Raw genomic sequence first — 15,151 nt, forward strand, 5'->3', positions numbered from 1 at the left:
TGGTTGAGTGAACCATGTTCAAAGCAATCCACGCGAAGCCTTTCAGTTGGGAATGCTGTATTACAGGCCTTCCCACCAGGGGGCGCGATCAGCAACGGAGAGCCTAACTCCAAGCAGTCCCTGGAGGCCAGGAAAGTGTGTCTCAGCTTGAGCTCTGAGGACCCCTAGGGCTCTTCTAAGGTATTGCAAAGAACACAGCCAACCTCTGGCACAGCCACATATACTTGTAAGAGATTTTTTTTTTTTTTTTTTTTTTTTACAGTGTATGTAAGTCTTGAACAACAACAAAATACAAATTCCTAAATTCTTTTACATAAGTTACTGACTTAGACCAGGCATGGTGGCTCATGCCTGTAATCCCAGCACTTTGGGAGGCTGAGGCAGGCGGATCACCTGAGGTCAGGAGTTTGAGACCAGCCTGGCCAACATGGCAAAACTCTGTCTCTACTAAAAATACAAAGCTTAGCTGCGCATGGTGGCAGCTGCCTGTAATCCCAGCTACTTGGGAGGTTGAGGCACGAGAATCTCTTGAACCTGGGAGGTGCAGGTTGCAGTGAGCCGAGATCCCGCCACTGCACTCCAGCCTGGGCCACAGAACAAGACTCCATCTCAAAAAAAAAAAAAAAAAAAAAAAGTTACAGAATTATTAAAAGGTCTTAGTTATTATGTATTTTCTCAACAAAAAGTGACGAAGTACAGCTACTATCATGTGGAATTTGGAGACATTTCTCTCTGGGCAAAAGGGCTTTTCATAAGTGCAGGTTTTGACAGTTGACTGGTAACACCCATACTTAAAAATATTCCTCCCAGATCACTTTTTGCAAGCATGAGATAAGAAGAATACAAAGCTGGAGTCAGAATTGCAGTAGCATCATCAACATCAACATGAGTGTTTACTATGCACCAGAAACTGTTCTAAACATCACACATAAATCTACTAATTTATTGCTTCTATAAACTTTTAAGGCAGGTGCTATCATTAGCACCATTTGACAGAAAATACGGTCCAGAGAGATTAGGTCACTTGCCTAAGGTGACACAGCTCCTGGATGGTAGGTGTTGTGGTGTTGTGGACTTGAATTTCATCTTTCCCTTAGCCGGAACAGTCTATGTTATGTCACAGGAACAAATACTCCTTGAATCTCACAGTTTAATTCAACAGAGGGTACCTGTTCTGTATGGGTTAGCAGAGGGGTTCAGCTTATTATGCTAACTCAGGGACTAATGCTGACATAAGGTTCTTTTTGATATGCGCTTTCATTGTCATGATCAGTAATCACTACCAAGACAAAAGAGTATGGAACAGAGTCTAAACATGCATTGCTTCTGCTTGAAAGCAATGCATGTCACTTTACACATTTCACTGACCCAAGCACATCACATGCCACTCCCGACTTCAAGGCGACAAGAAAATGCACTTCCACCATGAGCCTATTAACAAGCAAACCAGACTGTTTGGCATTAATGATTAATACAAACATTCTCAGAGCTGGAGCCATTTGTGTCCTCCCTTGGCTTCAGCTTCCCTATTCACAAAAATAGCATGATCATTTTGTAAGAATCTCTTGTTGTAAGGATCAAAGGGCCATATTTGTTACAGCTATAATGAGGCGGAATGGTTGCATCCAACCAAAGCTTCCATCAGCTGAAAATATTGATCCCACCACAGGCAGCCCTGTAGCCCTCCTTACAGGGCTGTCTGCAGAATGGCCTTTGTCCAGAGGAAGGTACATGCCAATCTTTTCGTCACTCACACACCTCAGGTTTTGAAAGATACAGTTTTCACTTCAATCGACAACATGCCATAGTGGTCCTGGCCCTTGCTGGAAAGTTTGCTCTGGAACCACAAGCTGTTCAGTTCCTGTTGAAAGCTCCAGACCACTTTAGCTTGACAGAGATTGCGAGGGTCTCCTTTTTCTAGGTCCTTCAAACCCTCTCTTTAAATCAAGTCAGGCCACCAGGACTGTTTACTTGGCTCCTCGGAGATGCCACAGACACTCCCAGGACGTCTGCTGTGAGTCAGGGATGAGCTAAGCCATAGAACTTTGCCAACCACAAGCGCTGAGGGAAGTACAAAAAATATCCCTAAAAAGAGCATTTCCTAAACTTCTATGCAAACAGTAGTAACCACACTGCCAATCACCCTCCAGAATGCTTTGCTAGATCCTTTCCTATGGGCCATCTGACCCTTCCTCACTCCTCTGCTAGCCTAGGCAAGGCACTCCATGAGGGCGGGGACTATCTTTTCATGTGGGTTTCACTTTGCGCCTGGCACACAGCACGTTCTCAATAAAGTTTCCCGCATTAAGACGCTTCTCAGGAGTCTTCATGTAAGTTCATATATGATGACTTCCTTGTAGAATTGTGTCTATGAACATGCAATTAGGCTAGTTGAACTTTAGGCCCTGAGAGTCTATAAGCTAAAATAAGGCCCAGATGGGGGTGGGGAGGAGGAGTAGGCAGAAGCGGAAAAGGAAGACATTTCAGGCAAAGGGAGCAGATGTCCAGCAGGAAGGCACAAGGTAACAGGGGGCACAGGGGGCGCACCACTTTTCCTGGAAGGAAAAAACAGCAGATGAGAGAAGGAGTTGGAGCCAGTTACCAGTAGAGGTCTATGTTCAAAGTCCAGAAGGAAGAAACAGCAGGGCAGGGGACAATGAGAGGAAGAATGAGAGGAAGGAGGAAAGGAGGCACGGTGTATTAAACTCTGCAGCCAAGAGCGCTAACAAATGAAAGGCAGGATGGGTGGAGGAAATGTACTGTGTTTCAAAGCTTCCTCTTATTTATGGGTGCGCCTGGGCCACAGAGGAGTAAACCGAACGAGGGCTTCCCGGTTCCCCACCGCCCGCAGAGCTGGCGGAGTCCCGCCTCGCCCCGTCACATGGCCAGAGGCGCCCTCAGCACGTGACCTACCTCGCGCTAGGCCAATCAGCCTCTGCAGGGGCGGGTCCGCCGGGTCCGCGGGGCGGGAGTCTCCATCGGGGCCGCCTCTTCTCGCGAGCCTTGCGGCGGTCGCTCCTCAGCCGCCCACGACCCGGAGCGAAGGTCTCGCGAGGCTTGGGCGCTGCGGCGGCAGGAGGAGGACGGGGAAGGACGGAGCCGAGCCGCGGCTTCCTCCCTCGCTCACTCCCTCGCGCGCTCGCCCGCCCCCTCCCTCCCTCCCCTCCCTTCCCCGGCCCCGGCTCTGGCCCCGGCCCATTCGCTGTTGGGTCTTCTGCTAGGGAGGATGTCGGGCTCGTCGCTGCCCAGCGCCCTGGCCCTCTCGCTGTTGCTGGTTTCTGGCTCCCTCCTCCCAGGGCCAGGCGCCGCTCAGAACGGTAAGCCGGGCGCCGGGGGCGGGCCGGGCGGGGGCTGAGGGGCGCCGGGGCCGGAGAGGGCCCGGCTCTGGCCCGAGGGGACGCTGGAGCTCGGAGAAGGGGGCCGAGTGGGCGTCTGAGGGGCTGCGGGTCGGAGAGGAGGAGGTACCGGCCGCGGGTTTGAGGAGGCGCCCGTCCGAGCGGCGGGGGCGTCCAGGGAGAGCCCGAGGTGTTGCCGACTCGGGGGCTCCAAGTCGTGGGGCTTGTCGTGCCGGGTCGGCGAGGGGACACGGAGGAAGCCGACGTGAGGAGCTGGAGTAGCGGGGGCGGATGAGGAGGGGGCACAGCTCTTAGGGAGGGTGGCACAAGACGGGCGTTTGTGTTCCGGGCGACGGGGATGGTGGTGTCGGTCAGGCCCCCTGGGAGCTGGGGTCGTCCAGGATTCTACTGAGGCCCCGTAGGACTGGTGACATCCTTAAAAATAAGGGAGAAATTGGGGGGAAGAGAGTCCTGAAGCACACTAATGGTGAGCTGAGTACTAGATACCAAAGGAGGGGGTAAAGAATCAGGGAACCTTGGATCTGGGGATAGAGGGAGGGTGGGTGGGAAGATAAGGGAGTGGGTTGACTGCAGTAGGGGACCTGGAGAGAGAAGCAGCAGTAGCTCCAAATGAGCTGGGGGAAGAGGGCTGGGTTTGCTAAAGAGGGTGGAGTGCTGGGCATTCTAGGGTAGTGGTTGGGAGAGCAAAAAGGAGTTTCTAAATAAGGAGAGGAAAATGAGCAGAGGATGGAGGGAAAGGGTTGGAACTGAGGTGGGGGAATATTTATTAGAGAAGTAAGGAGGCCTAGGTATAGAGATGGGGGTGGGGGAGACGAAAAATAAGGGAAGGGAGTAAAATGCAGGAAGTCGGGGGTGTAATGTTGGTTTGCAGTGTGGAGGATAAATTAGGGAAGGGAGGAGTTGGTATGTGGCAAATGCTGTATGATATTGGTCGGGCCTTTGGGAAGACAGGGACACATAGCTGCAACTAACTGCAGTGGTGGGATTGAGGGCAGTGACTGGCAACAGGGAGATGGGGAAGTGCATTTTTGAGATTTAAAAGTTTCAATACAGAAGAGATGTTATTTCCGAGGAACCGGAAAGTGGCCCCTGGGAGGTGGTACAGTAGAAACGAGAGAATTACTGGGTTTTGAATTGAAGCTCCTTTGAGAAGATGGAGAAATGGTGGGGAATCATGGGCATAGGGATCTAAACAGAACAGATTCTGATTGAAGGCATGTGTTACCATTCAGCTGCTGAATTGATCTTTCAGAAGTGAGTCTAGGATTGTGAACCTGTTTCTGCCCTTGTGGAAACAGCCGTTAAGAGGTTAAAGAATATTTTTTCTGTGAAGGAATTTATGAGAAGTCAGTACTGGAGAATGAACTATAAATTATTTTTGCTAATCTTGCAGTGTTTATTGTTATGCTAGAACAATTTAAGATTACTCTTATTAGAGAGGCTGCAATTTAAATTTTAAAGCATCAGTGATAGAGCCAGTGGAGGTTTTTGAGAAACTGAGTTTAAAATGCTGAATGTTAGAGGGAAAATATATGAATAAAAGATTGACAGTATCCATCAGTTAAATATGTGTTTGTAGTACCAAATTTTATGTATGCTTCATGGCCTTGGATATCACTGCAGGCGTCAGGAAGGAAACATTTTTTCTATCTCTAGCATTGAATATGCTAAGTGTATTGGGTATTTTTCCTGTTTTCCTCTAAGTATGATGAGTCCACTGTGGAAGGCAGGTTAGAGTTAGTCTTAATTTGTCTTATCAGTTTTTCGACTGTGTCAACAACATGACTTAAAGAAGCCTAATGCTAATTTTAGCTATTCAGTTTATGGTAATAGCATAGTTTCATTTTGCACAATAGGTGAGAGATTCTTGATCTTAACGTGTTTAATCTCTGCTGGCATAGCTTTTTTCCAATGACTTATAATACGGTAAAATTGTAGTTTCTTAGCAACTAAAGCGAGGTTTCTGGATAGGCCTATAAAGACTCATCTGTCTGCTCAGTGATATGTGTTCTAAATACAGCATAGAACGGCCTTTCCCTTGAAATGAGCTTGAATTCAGTCACATGACATGACCGATGAAATGAAGCTGAGCTGCTGGTTGACCCAAATGAATGTAAATTTAATTCAAGGAAAAATGGCTATTTTTGAGTTTGAGTTCGTATAGTTAAGGATGCCATTTTATAGCTTTCTATGACATGTCTTATTATAATATTCACGCTTTCATTTAGTAATAAATAGCCCTGCAGTGATCTAACTTCATGTCATGGGGTTTGTATTTTCTTACAGTACTTTCAAAAAGGGATACCTTGCTTGTGCATGATGTTGAAATGTTAGAAATGTTAGATTTTCTATTTAAATGATTGGAGGAAAAAAAACCCACAAGTGTCTCTGAATCGGAAATGTAGTAGTTTAGGTTGAATATAGATGTTTTTCAAAAGATGTTTGTTTCATTATTTCTAAAATGAAGAATTTGGCCTGTATGACTCTCGAGGTCTCTTGAAGCTCCAGTGAGTTTCTGACCCATTGCTGTGGGCATTCAGGGCTTTCATTCAGATTTTGTTTCTCATCCAGATATTTAAACTTGTAAGACCGGTTCCAAGTAAAATCCTTATTTGTTGACTTTTATATGTATCATCTAAATGGTAGTTTAAAGAAGGAACTTGTTCTGAAAAGTAACCTTATAAGACATTCAAAAGCATTGGACTGCAATTGAGTGAGTGTAAACAAAGCAGTATAATATGATAATCAGGAGTGCATGCTTTGGACAGTAACAAACTCAAGTTTGAGTTCCAGCTCTCAGTAGCTGAGTGACCTTGAGTAATGCAAACTTCAGTTTATCATCTGTAAAATGGGAATTGCAATAATGTCCATTCCCTAGGGATGATGTGAGGTTTATTAAATGAGGTAATGGCCGCTTAGCGCTCAACCTGGAATATTGTGAGTCTCAGTACATGTTATCTATTACTATTATCCTTTAAAGAGTAGCATTATTTATTATTTATTTTTCTTCATGTGTATATTGAAAACTTGATTGTTAATGCTGCTGTCATGGTAACTAGGCCATTTGAAGGCCCCACATAGAGATTTGTGCTTTTGCTTATGTAACTTTCTCAGAAAAGTGACCAGCTGCACTGTGTCTGCAATTGCCAATTCTGGTGAGGAAGTTAATATTTTCAGTTGAGTTTCTGGGAGAGACTTTATGGCTTTGTTTTTTTCTTTTTTTTTTTTTTTTTCAGTGAACCAAATCTTTCAAATGGGCCAGGTATCACTTTCTCATAGAATATTATTGTTGTGAATAAGAGAAATAGAATGTGGTACCCAGCACACAGTGGGAGTGTTATAGGTGTTAGTTGAATTAATAAATGTGGAGTGGTGTGTAAAAACGTAATATATTCATATGGAAAATATGACATCACATAATTAACACTGTTCAATGGAGGAAAATAGGGAATCTAATGAATCTTACTTTTAACGACCTAAAATTTAGAAACCATTTTGCTTGGGTGATACTAGATAGTTGTGACCATTGTGCTTTGTAATAATGCCAGTATTTGCATTAGATGATTCATGGATCTTTTTCTCTTCTGTCAAGGGCTGTTTGCTTCAGTGGTTTGGCAATTTTTTCTCCCTGAGTACATTTTTAGAGGTATATTTGCTAATTGATTTTGTGTCTCCTCTTTGAGCTGAAATGAGCAACAGAAGACAAATCTTATCTATGGCAGCTGTGGCACAAATGACGTGCCAAATGTCAAGCAAAAAATTTTGAGATAATCCAAATTTGAGATAATCCAAATAAGATTTGACCAGAAGAAATAGTTTGCCTTGAAATAAAGCCCTTCCTAAGGAGATCACAGGCTTTCAGTCTCTCAGGCTACTGGCTAAACTGTCACTACTGATATAATGGAGCACCCAGGCATGAGAAATTGGTTGGGTCTGGGAGGATAGGCCATGTTACTACATCAGGACCCATTCCCTGGGTTTGTTTTACAAGGTTACTGGATCCAAATTAGAAAGAGATACAGATGGGTTTTTGTGTTGCCAGACGCAGTAGAGCTTAACCTGTGAATATACCAAGATTTAAAACCACAAAAGGAAATAAAAACCCTTAAATGTCAGGTTGGAATTCATTACAGGTCTGACTTCGCATGATACAGATCCTTATGAGAAATTAGACTGTTTTGAGGGAATCCCTTTGTTTTTTCTCATTAATACAGATTTGATGTGAAACAGTTTCTTTTGTGGATTATACCTTTAGACATTAATAAAAAGCAACATTCTATTATCTTTATTTAAATGTTAAAATAAAGTTTAAATAAAAATAGTTATTTAAATTAAAAGAAAGATTTAATTGGACCTTGAAAGATGACCAAATATAATTAGAAAAATGCTCTGTCAGTTTGAACATTGTTTTTCATTAGTCTGAGGTACTTTTTAAAAGTAAGATGTTTTGTGTGTAAACTCTGAAACTTTGCTGGATCTGTGTAAAGGTTTTTTACAAAGATTCCGGAAGGATATAAAGTGCTAATATCTATTAAAATGAAGTATGTAGAAAAACAGTGAGTGGCCATGTTGGATACCGTACAAGAGATGTTCAACAAAAGTTTGAATAAAATTATGCAAAGTAGTTTTGGAAAAGTGAATTTTATGAAAATTGTTCTGATGTATTCTATTCAATTTATTGTTTGCAGTGAGAGTACAATCTGACAGGATCAGAAGTAGAGAATGAAGTTGTAAGAGAAAGGGAAAGACAGAAGAAAGGCTGCAGTAGTACAAGGATGCAAGAATGAGGAATGAATCTTCGTTTGAGGAACATCCGGAAAAATAGAATCTGTCAGAAAGAGTAAATAGACCAGGGACCTCTAAAGTAAATTTGCACATCAAAGTTAAAATAATGGTGGAGAATCACCTCCTGTGAACAATTGGCTTAGCTTTCAGTATGCCTCTTTAAACAAAACATTATCATTTTATACAAATTTTTAAAATGTCGTTCATAATATGGAGTTTAATTTTAAGCACCTTAGATAATGCATTTGTAAGCTTGTTTGTGAAATTTTTATGGTTTTTTTTTTTTTTTTTTCAAAATTTCTAATTTTAGTTGGTAAGGATTGGCTTTGGGAAGACAGGAAACCCCTCCAGTAAAATTAATTGGTTATAAATGGTTACATATTTTAGGCTTATATACATAACAAAACTTCTTACTGAATTTAAAAGTGATCTTATGTAAAGACATTATTCTAGTGATATTGATGTCTAAATTTAAGAGAGTGAATACACAAGTAAAATGTATCTGCTTTTTAAGGATCTATTCAGTTTAGGAAGGAGAGTCAAAATTTGTATTTAATTTCAGTTTATTATATTGTCCGAAACTGAAAGTAGGCCTAACTTTTGTTTGCTTTTGTGTATATACAAAGGTAAACATTTATCAATCAAGCCTTATTAATTTGAGGTTATTTTGACCTGATTGCTCAGAACTTTTGTCTATCTGTATATAAATGGGGTTTTCTAAATATTTAAAGAATTTCCTACGTATGTAAATTTACTTGCACACAGTAAGTTAGGGGAGACATTTAATCTTCCTCAGATACCTGCTGGTTTTTTGTTGTGTTTCTTGTTTTTCAAATAAATAAACTGAGTGTTCTCCGTTTATTAAAATAGAATGTGGTCAGCTTGATGGAAACATCTTGTATTGAGTTTCTTGTACTAAAAGGTGCTAAATGATATTCTCTTGCATTTCTGAAACAATTACGGACTATTTTAAGACTAGCCTTCTTACCAAATAATCTTAACTACTGGAGCTTTATGATATGCTTTATGGTATTTTCCAGAAATATGTCAATTTGTTTTTTTCTTTTTTTGAAATGGAGTCTTGCTCTGTTGCCCAGGCTGGAGTGCAGTGGCATGATCTCGGCTCACTGCAACCTCTGCCTTCTGGGTTCAAGCAATTCTCCCTGCCTCAGCTTCCTGAGTAGCTGGGATTACAGGCGACCGCCGCCACGCCCAGCTAATTTTTGTATTTTTAGTAGAGATGGGGTTTCACCATGTTGGCCAGGCTGGTCTCGAACTCCTGACCTTAGGTGATCCGCCCACCCAAAGTGCTGTGATTACAGGTGTGAGCCACCGTGCCCGGTTGAAATATGCCAATTTGGATATCCTTCTCTTGCCTTATTAAAAATCATCGGTCACCCAGGTATTACTTCAAATTTACTAGACCATGAAATGTAAATGAGATGGTATGAAATCACTCTGAAAGTATTAGGGTTGGATATATTATGTAAGTTTCTATAATTAGAAAACATTAAGTCCCAAATCGTACCAATAGTTTTAATCATATCTAAATGCATACTCACATACTAAAAAACATGATTAAATACAAAATACATGATGAAATGTCACATCCTTTTCTGATAGAATACCAATAAGGCATAGTATTTCATGTGCAGGAAGATACAGGAAAACAAACAAGAGTTTGTTTGCATATATAAATTGTTATGCCTTTGAGATTCTCTTCTTCCTGATGCTAGTATTTGGAAACCATTGGACTAGGTGATGTCTAAATTTCCTTTCAGTTCTAAAAATTACTAATTCTCTTGCCCTTACGGCTTAGATACTGTCTCCAATAGGTTAAAGGCTCAGAGATGATAACACTTTCTGTTTAAAAGTTTTTAGAAACTTACTTTGGATATAATGAAAATTAACTTTGAGGCATGCACTGTTTTGAAATCTGCCTCTAAATCTACTTCAGACAACCCTTGCAGTTCTTGTTTCAAGGGAGGCAGAACAACGTTATACAGAGATCTTAAACTTGCTGGGAAAATTGCCAGTGTGAATAAAAGAAGTGAATATTCCTGCCAGGTAGGTAGGTAGGTAGTTTATGAAATTTCTGTTGGCTGAAAGTGGTTGGCTAATAAAGAGACAATGAAACACACTTAACTATTTGTATTTTTATGTTGTCTTTTGAGAAAGTTTGTTTTCTATATATGAGTTAGTTTCTGCAGTCCCTTGTGCATTGTTTAAGATCAGGAAATCCGTCCATTGTAGTCGAAGAATGCAACCCCAAGTGTTACCTGAATTAAATCCAAGCAAATTCCTAGATTGTTATTCCTTAGAAACATTGTGTTTAAAGTTCTCAATTTGTAAACATTCATTGTACTACTTTGTTGTCTGTTAGGTCCATTTCTTTGCCTTTTTTTTCTTTTGGATCTTCCGAATTTCAAACATGTACAAAAATAGATTAAATAATGTAATAAACCCCCGTGTATTCGTCATCTAGTTTCAGCTACATCCTTGCTACTTATTAATTTAAAAATAACCTAAAAATTACATTGCAAACTAGAATTTTCTAGGACCTGAAATATAGTCAGTAGGGGTTAGTTTATGTGAGTAAAAGATAATATTTGGCTCACATGTAATCATGTTGAAATTACTTTAAAAATAAAGCTCTTTAGAAAAAGGCTTTCAAACTTTTTTGTCTGTGACCCAGATAGAGTAGTTTTTGACTAATAGAAATTTGTAACAAAATTACACAAATATGTAACATTTTGTGAAACATTACCTATTCTTAATCTGTGTGAGGTAGTTAAGAGAACCATAGTGACCTTCTAAATTGAATTCACAGTTCATTCATGGGCCATGAAACTCATTTGAAAAACAGCATTTTCAGGTATGGAGTAGTTTTGGGTTTTTGTTTATTTTTTACATGCTGTATTAGTCTGGAATAATTATGATTTTTGTTAACACAATAAGGATTTTCACTAGGCATTTATCAGTAATATCAGCACATACTGTTATTAGTCATTATGAGTAAAGAAAATATAACATTTTGGATTTATACATTAGCCATTATATATAGTGACTTTTTTTCCTATTAGAACTTTAGAAACGGGAAGCCACAGTAATTTGAATATCATAATCAAGACATAACTTTTCCAGTATATTCAGTTGAGCTTCGTTTTAAATTAGACCTTGTGTTCGTTATTCTCGAGCCTTGGAGTTTAGTGCAGGGCTGGGAGTACTAATGTTTATTCTAAGCCGAATGCTTTACTTGGTTGCTGTAGTCTGAGGCACATTTCTGTTGAGTACAGATTGACTTGAGTACTGGCCAAGGGAAGAGAAAGAGAGGGGAAGCAGAACCATCACTGCCGTTCACGTTTAAGATCCTAGAGTAGTGGGATTATTTCCTAGTTTTTAGACACTGCTTCCTGGAGGAAAAGAACGCAACAAGATGTCTTCCTTTGTTGGCAGCTATCTGTGAAATACTTCTAAATTCATAGATTGAAGGAATGTGTTAAATTTAACTTGGGATTTTTTGATCATACAAGTTTAGCAGGTTTGGGAACCATTGTGGAACAACTGGAAAAAAATAGCACAGGAGCTCTAGCATTGAAATTGTATTCATTAATGCTGAATCTCAAATCATGCATCAAGGGAGATGAAATAAATGGCCTTAATGCAAACCAGGAAACTGCTACCTGGAAAAGAGCAAGTATAAAGAGGTTTCAAATAGCTTGCAGTGAATTGTCATTGAATTACCCTTACACAAATAACATAGTGATCACGTATCAAAAGTATGGTGCTACCTAACAGCATTACTGTTTTCTTACTAGGACTGAACTCCAAATAAGAATACTTTCTAACCACATTTTGGAAGAGACATAGAATCTATGTTGATGGTAGCTTATGATTTAGGAGAAAAGCCTGAAGGAGCTAAACTTAGGAAAAGGGAGCACTAGGGGGATGTGATTATCTATTAATACTTTCAAGGTAGCAGTGTAAATGAAGTAAGGGAATTAGGCAGTCTCCAAAGATGGATAGGCTGTATCAAAGAGCAATGGCCTAGAGCACAGGGAAGAAAAGCATAGGTTTAGTATTAAGATGATTTTAATAAAACTAGCAGAAGAACAGTTATTTGCACTCATTGTCGGAACCATTATAAGTAGGACAAAGAGCTGGTTGAGAGGGCACTTTAAACCAGAAATGATCTTTCTGTTGTTTTTAGTACTGTGCTTGTTTAGGAGCTCAATGAGAGAAAAATCTTTATGGAAATGAATATGAAATGAAATGGGCTTTTCAAAAGTTAGTGTGTTTTTCTATTGTTTGTTTTGTTTTGAAACAGGGTCTCACTCTGTTGCCTAGGCTGGAATGCAGTCGCGCAATCGTTGCTCACTGCAGCCTCAACCTTCCAAGCTCAGGTGATCCTCCTGCCTCAGCTTTCCAAGTAGTTGGGACCACAGGCATGTACTACCATGCCTGGCTAATTTTTAAATTTTTTATGGAGATGAGGTCTCCCTATATTGCCCAGGCTGGTCTCAAACTCCTGGACTAAAGTGATCCTCCTGCCTTTGCCTCCCAAAGTGCTGGGATTACAGGCATGAGCCACAGCCCCCTGCCAGCCAGAAGTTTTTAAAGGTCGGAAATTCGTGTTTCTAGCTCTAAACTTCTATAATTATGAATCCAAGAAAAATGGTTGATTAACTTTGGAATCCATTAAGGTAGCTTTTAGGACTTGCCTGTGATATTAAAACAGAATTTCGTTTACTATAACCTTCAGAAGCAGCTTCTTTTTGTTACCAAAAAGCTAAACTATGAAACTCTTCCAATATGTGTTTAATACAAAGAAGCCTAAATAATAAAGAGCCCATTAGACTTTAGGTGAAACCTAGTAAAAGTGTAACCTTTGGCCATTAGTAATTAAGCTTTTTCTTTTGTATGGTAAATATGTGCTATTAAAAACCTGGTAAAGGACACTTTCATCCTAACTCCTGAGACTTCATTAGTTAAAATTCTGCTGTGATAGAAACCATAGCCTGTTCTTTAAAAGTGGGAGCTGGTGCTGTAATACCTTGGTAGAGATGGGAGCTCACTGTAATTAGTTTGAAGAGTGTAGGGTTGTCAGATAAAATATAGAATGCCCAGTTATATTTGAATTTCAGATCAAAAATGTATTTTTGTTTACTTAATATGGCGACCCTGGAAGAATGTATCTTTGCTATTTTGGCCTTCCAGTTAGAACTTAAAAGACAGCCTTGTAATTTGGTGAGGTTTTTGTGTATTAAAAGAAATCTTCCTAATGTAGATTTAATATGGACAAAATCATGTTGCATTGCAAATTTTGTATGAGAAAATATAGGTTAGAGTAGCATTGTTTTATTTTGATAACCTCATATTTCTATATATGTTTTCTTCAGTTCAGCTGCCTTATAACTGAGAGTAGTTTTTTTCATTTATTCTCTGAAAATTAAAGCTGTTTTTGAGAAGAAGGTGGGCTGAGGGGCTCAGGCTTTTTTTTTTTTTTTTTTTTTTTTTAAACGATTCTCCCTCTTCTTACCTAAAATATTTAAAAATTTAGGGCATTATTGCCTAAAGGGTATATGATAAGGATGTTCCTGGGGCTTCTCTTTTAAGGATTGCCCTTTTCCTTATTTGTACCTGGGAGCTTGGAATATATTTGTATTCTTGGTTTGGAAGAAGAAAAAGGTATAAACAAAGATGTGATCGACCACACCCTTTTCTTTCTAATAGGTTCAAAATAATTTTCATTTGCTGAATTGTAACCACCTGATTTAGAGTCAAGAAAGTGGATGTTAACAATGCAGACAGACTAGGGATGTGATTACTTTGTTTTTCTTTCTTTTTTTTTTAAGAGACGGAGTCTCGCTTTGTCACCCAGGCTGGAGTGCAGTGACACGATCTCGGCTCACTGAAACCTACATCTCCTGGGTTCAAGCGATTCTCCTGCTTCAGTCTCCCATGGGATGTGATTACTTTATGCCTAAATTTCAGTACCAAGAAAATCATGGTTTGATGAGTTTTTAGTAGTAGTGTGTCCCTGTTTATCAGTAATTCATTATGGGAGCTCTTCCTTTTGTCATTTTGTTATGGGCTGAGGCAAGGAGTGGTATTTATAAGAATAAGCGGAATTGAACAATGGGAGAATGATATTGAGAAACATGAAACAGGAGAATGATGTTAAGGAACATGAAACATAACCCTAGTTATACTTACCCGTATTTATTTGAAATATATTTAAGGTAATTTTTAAAAGTATTAAAAGTAACTTGTAGTTTTTATGAAAGTAGGAAATTACCATTGTAAATATAAAATGTGAATAAGAACTATACTGAAAAGGTCATCTTGTCGGGCTATAAAGTTAAATAGAAAGAACATTGGATTTGGCAGTAGCCCTGAAATACTGTCTGTCTGCATTTTAGTGCTCTGGTTTCTATTTTAAAAATTAGCATAATACTTAACCCATAGAGTTTTATGGGATTAAATTATAATGTATGCTAAAGTGCTTAATAAACTGCTGTATTTTTAAATGGCATGCTTGTTTAGCTTTGAGTTATAGGGCATGGTATTTATAGTGTTTACCTTTAATAGGTTAACTGCAACTCTGGTAGTTCATAAGAAAGTTAAGAGGAAAAATAAAGTACTAATGAGAAAGGCCAGATTATTTCAAGATTGGCTCTTTTGACAAATGATGATTATATTATTAAAATGTGCATTTTAGATGGTTGTTAATAGGCCAGTCTTTTCATTGAATTAATTATTCCTCTCTACTAGGGAAGGTTGATACTGAATTTCTATAGTCTTTGTAGTGTGCTCACTGCTGTCACTTCAAGTTAAATTTTGTCACAGGGACCCTTGTTATTTTTCATCCCCATTCTCTCCTTTCCTCCCCGAGATAGGTAACTGAAAGTGAAATCAAGATGTCTGTGTTTCCTTTTTATAGCAAATTTTTGTAACTGCCTTTTACTATCCTGAGATAAAATTCATAGGTGTTTTGACCTACCTACATG

The 15,151-nt window shown here is 39.6% G+C and overlaps 1 protein-coding gene across 6 annotated transcripts in view; it reads left to right on the forward strand.

The window, feature by feature from the left end:
* The first annotated feature begins 3,028 nt into the window (after positions 1-3,028).
* The window catches only part of NPTN (neuroplastin), a 72,533-nt gene continuing 60,410 nt past the window's right edge, over positions 3,029-15,151 (forward strand). For 4 of the 6 annotated variants that reach the window (XR_002523116.2, XR_002523117.2, XM_003901163.3 and 1 more), the window contains exon 1: positions 3,031-3,317. Coding sequence is in view for 4 of the 6 variants with exons in the window: in XM_003901163.3 (XP_003901212.1) it covers positions 3,227-3,317 (91 nt within the window). In the remaining 2 variants the exon portion in view is untranslated. Of the gene's footprint in view, positions 3,318-15,151 lie in introns of all 6 variants that reach the window. The other 2 variants (XM_009210569.1, XM_009210570.1) reach the window with 1 other exon arrangement.

Source organism: Papio anubis, chromosome 7, assembly GCF_008728515.1.
Source record: "Papio anubis isolate 15944 chromosome 7, Panubis1.0, whole genome shotgun sequence".
Lineage (NCBI taxonomy): Eukaryota > Metazoa > Chordata > Mammalia > Primates > Cercopithecidae > Papio > Papio anubis.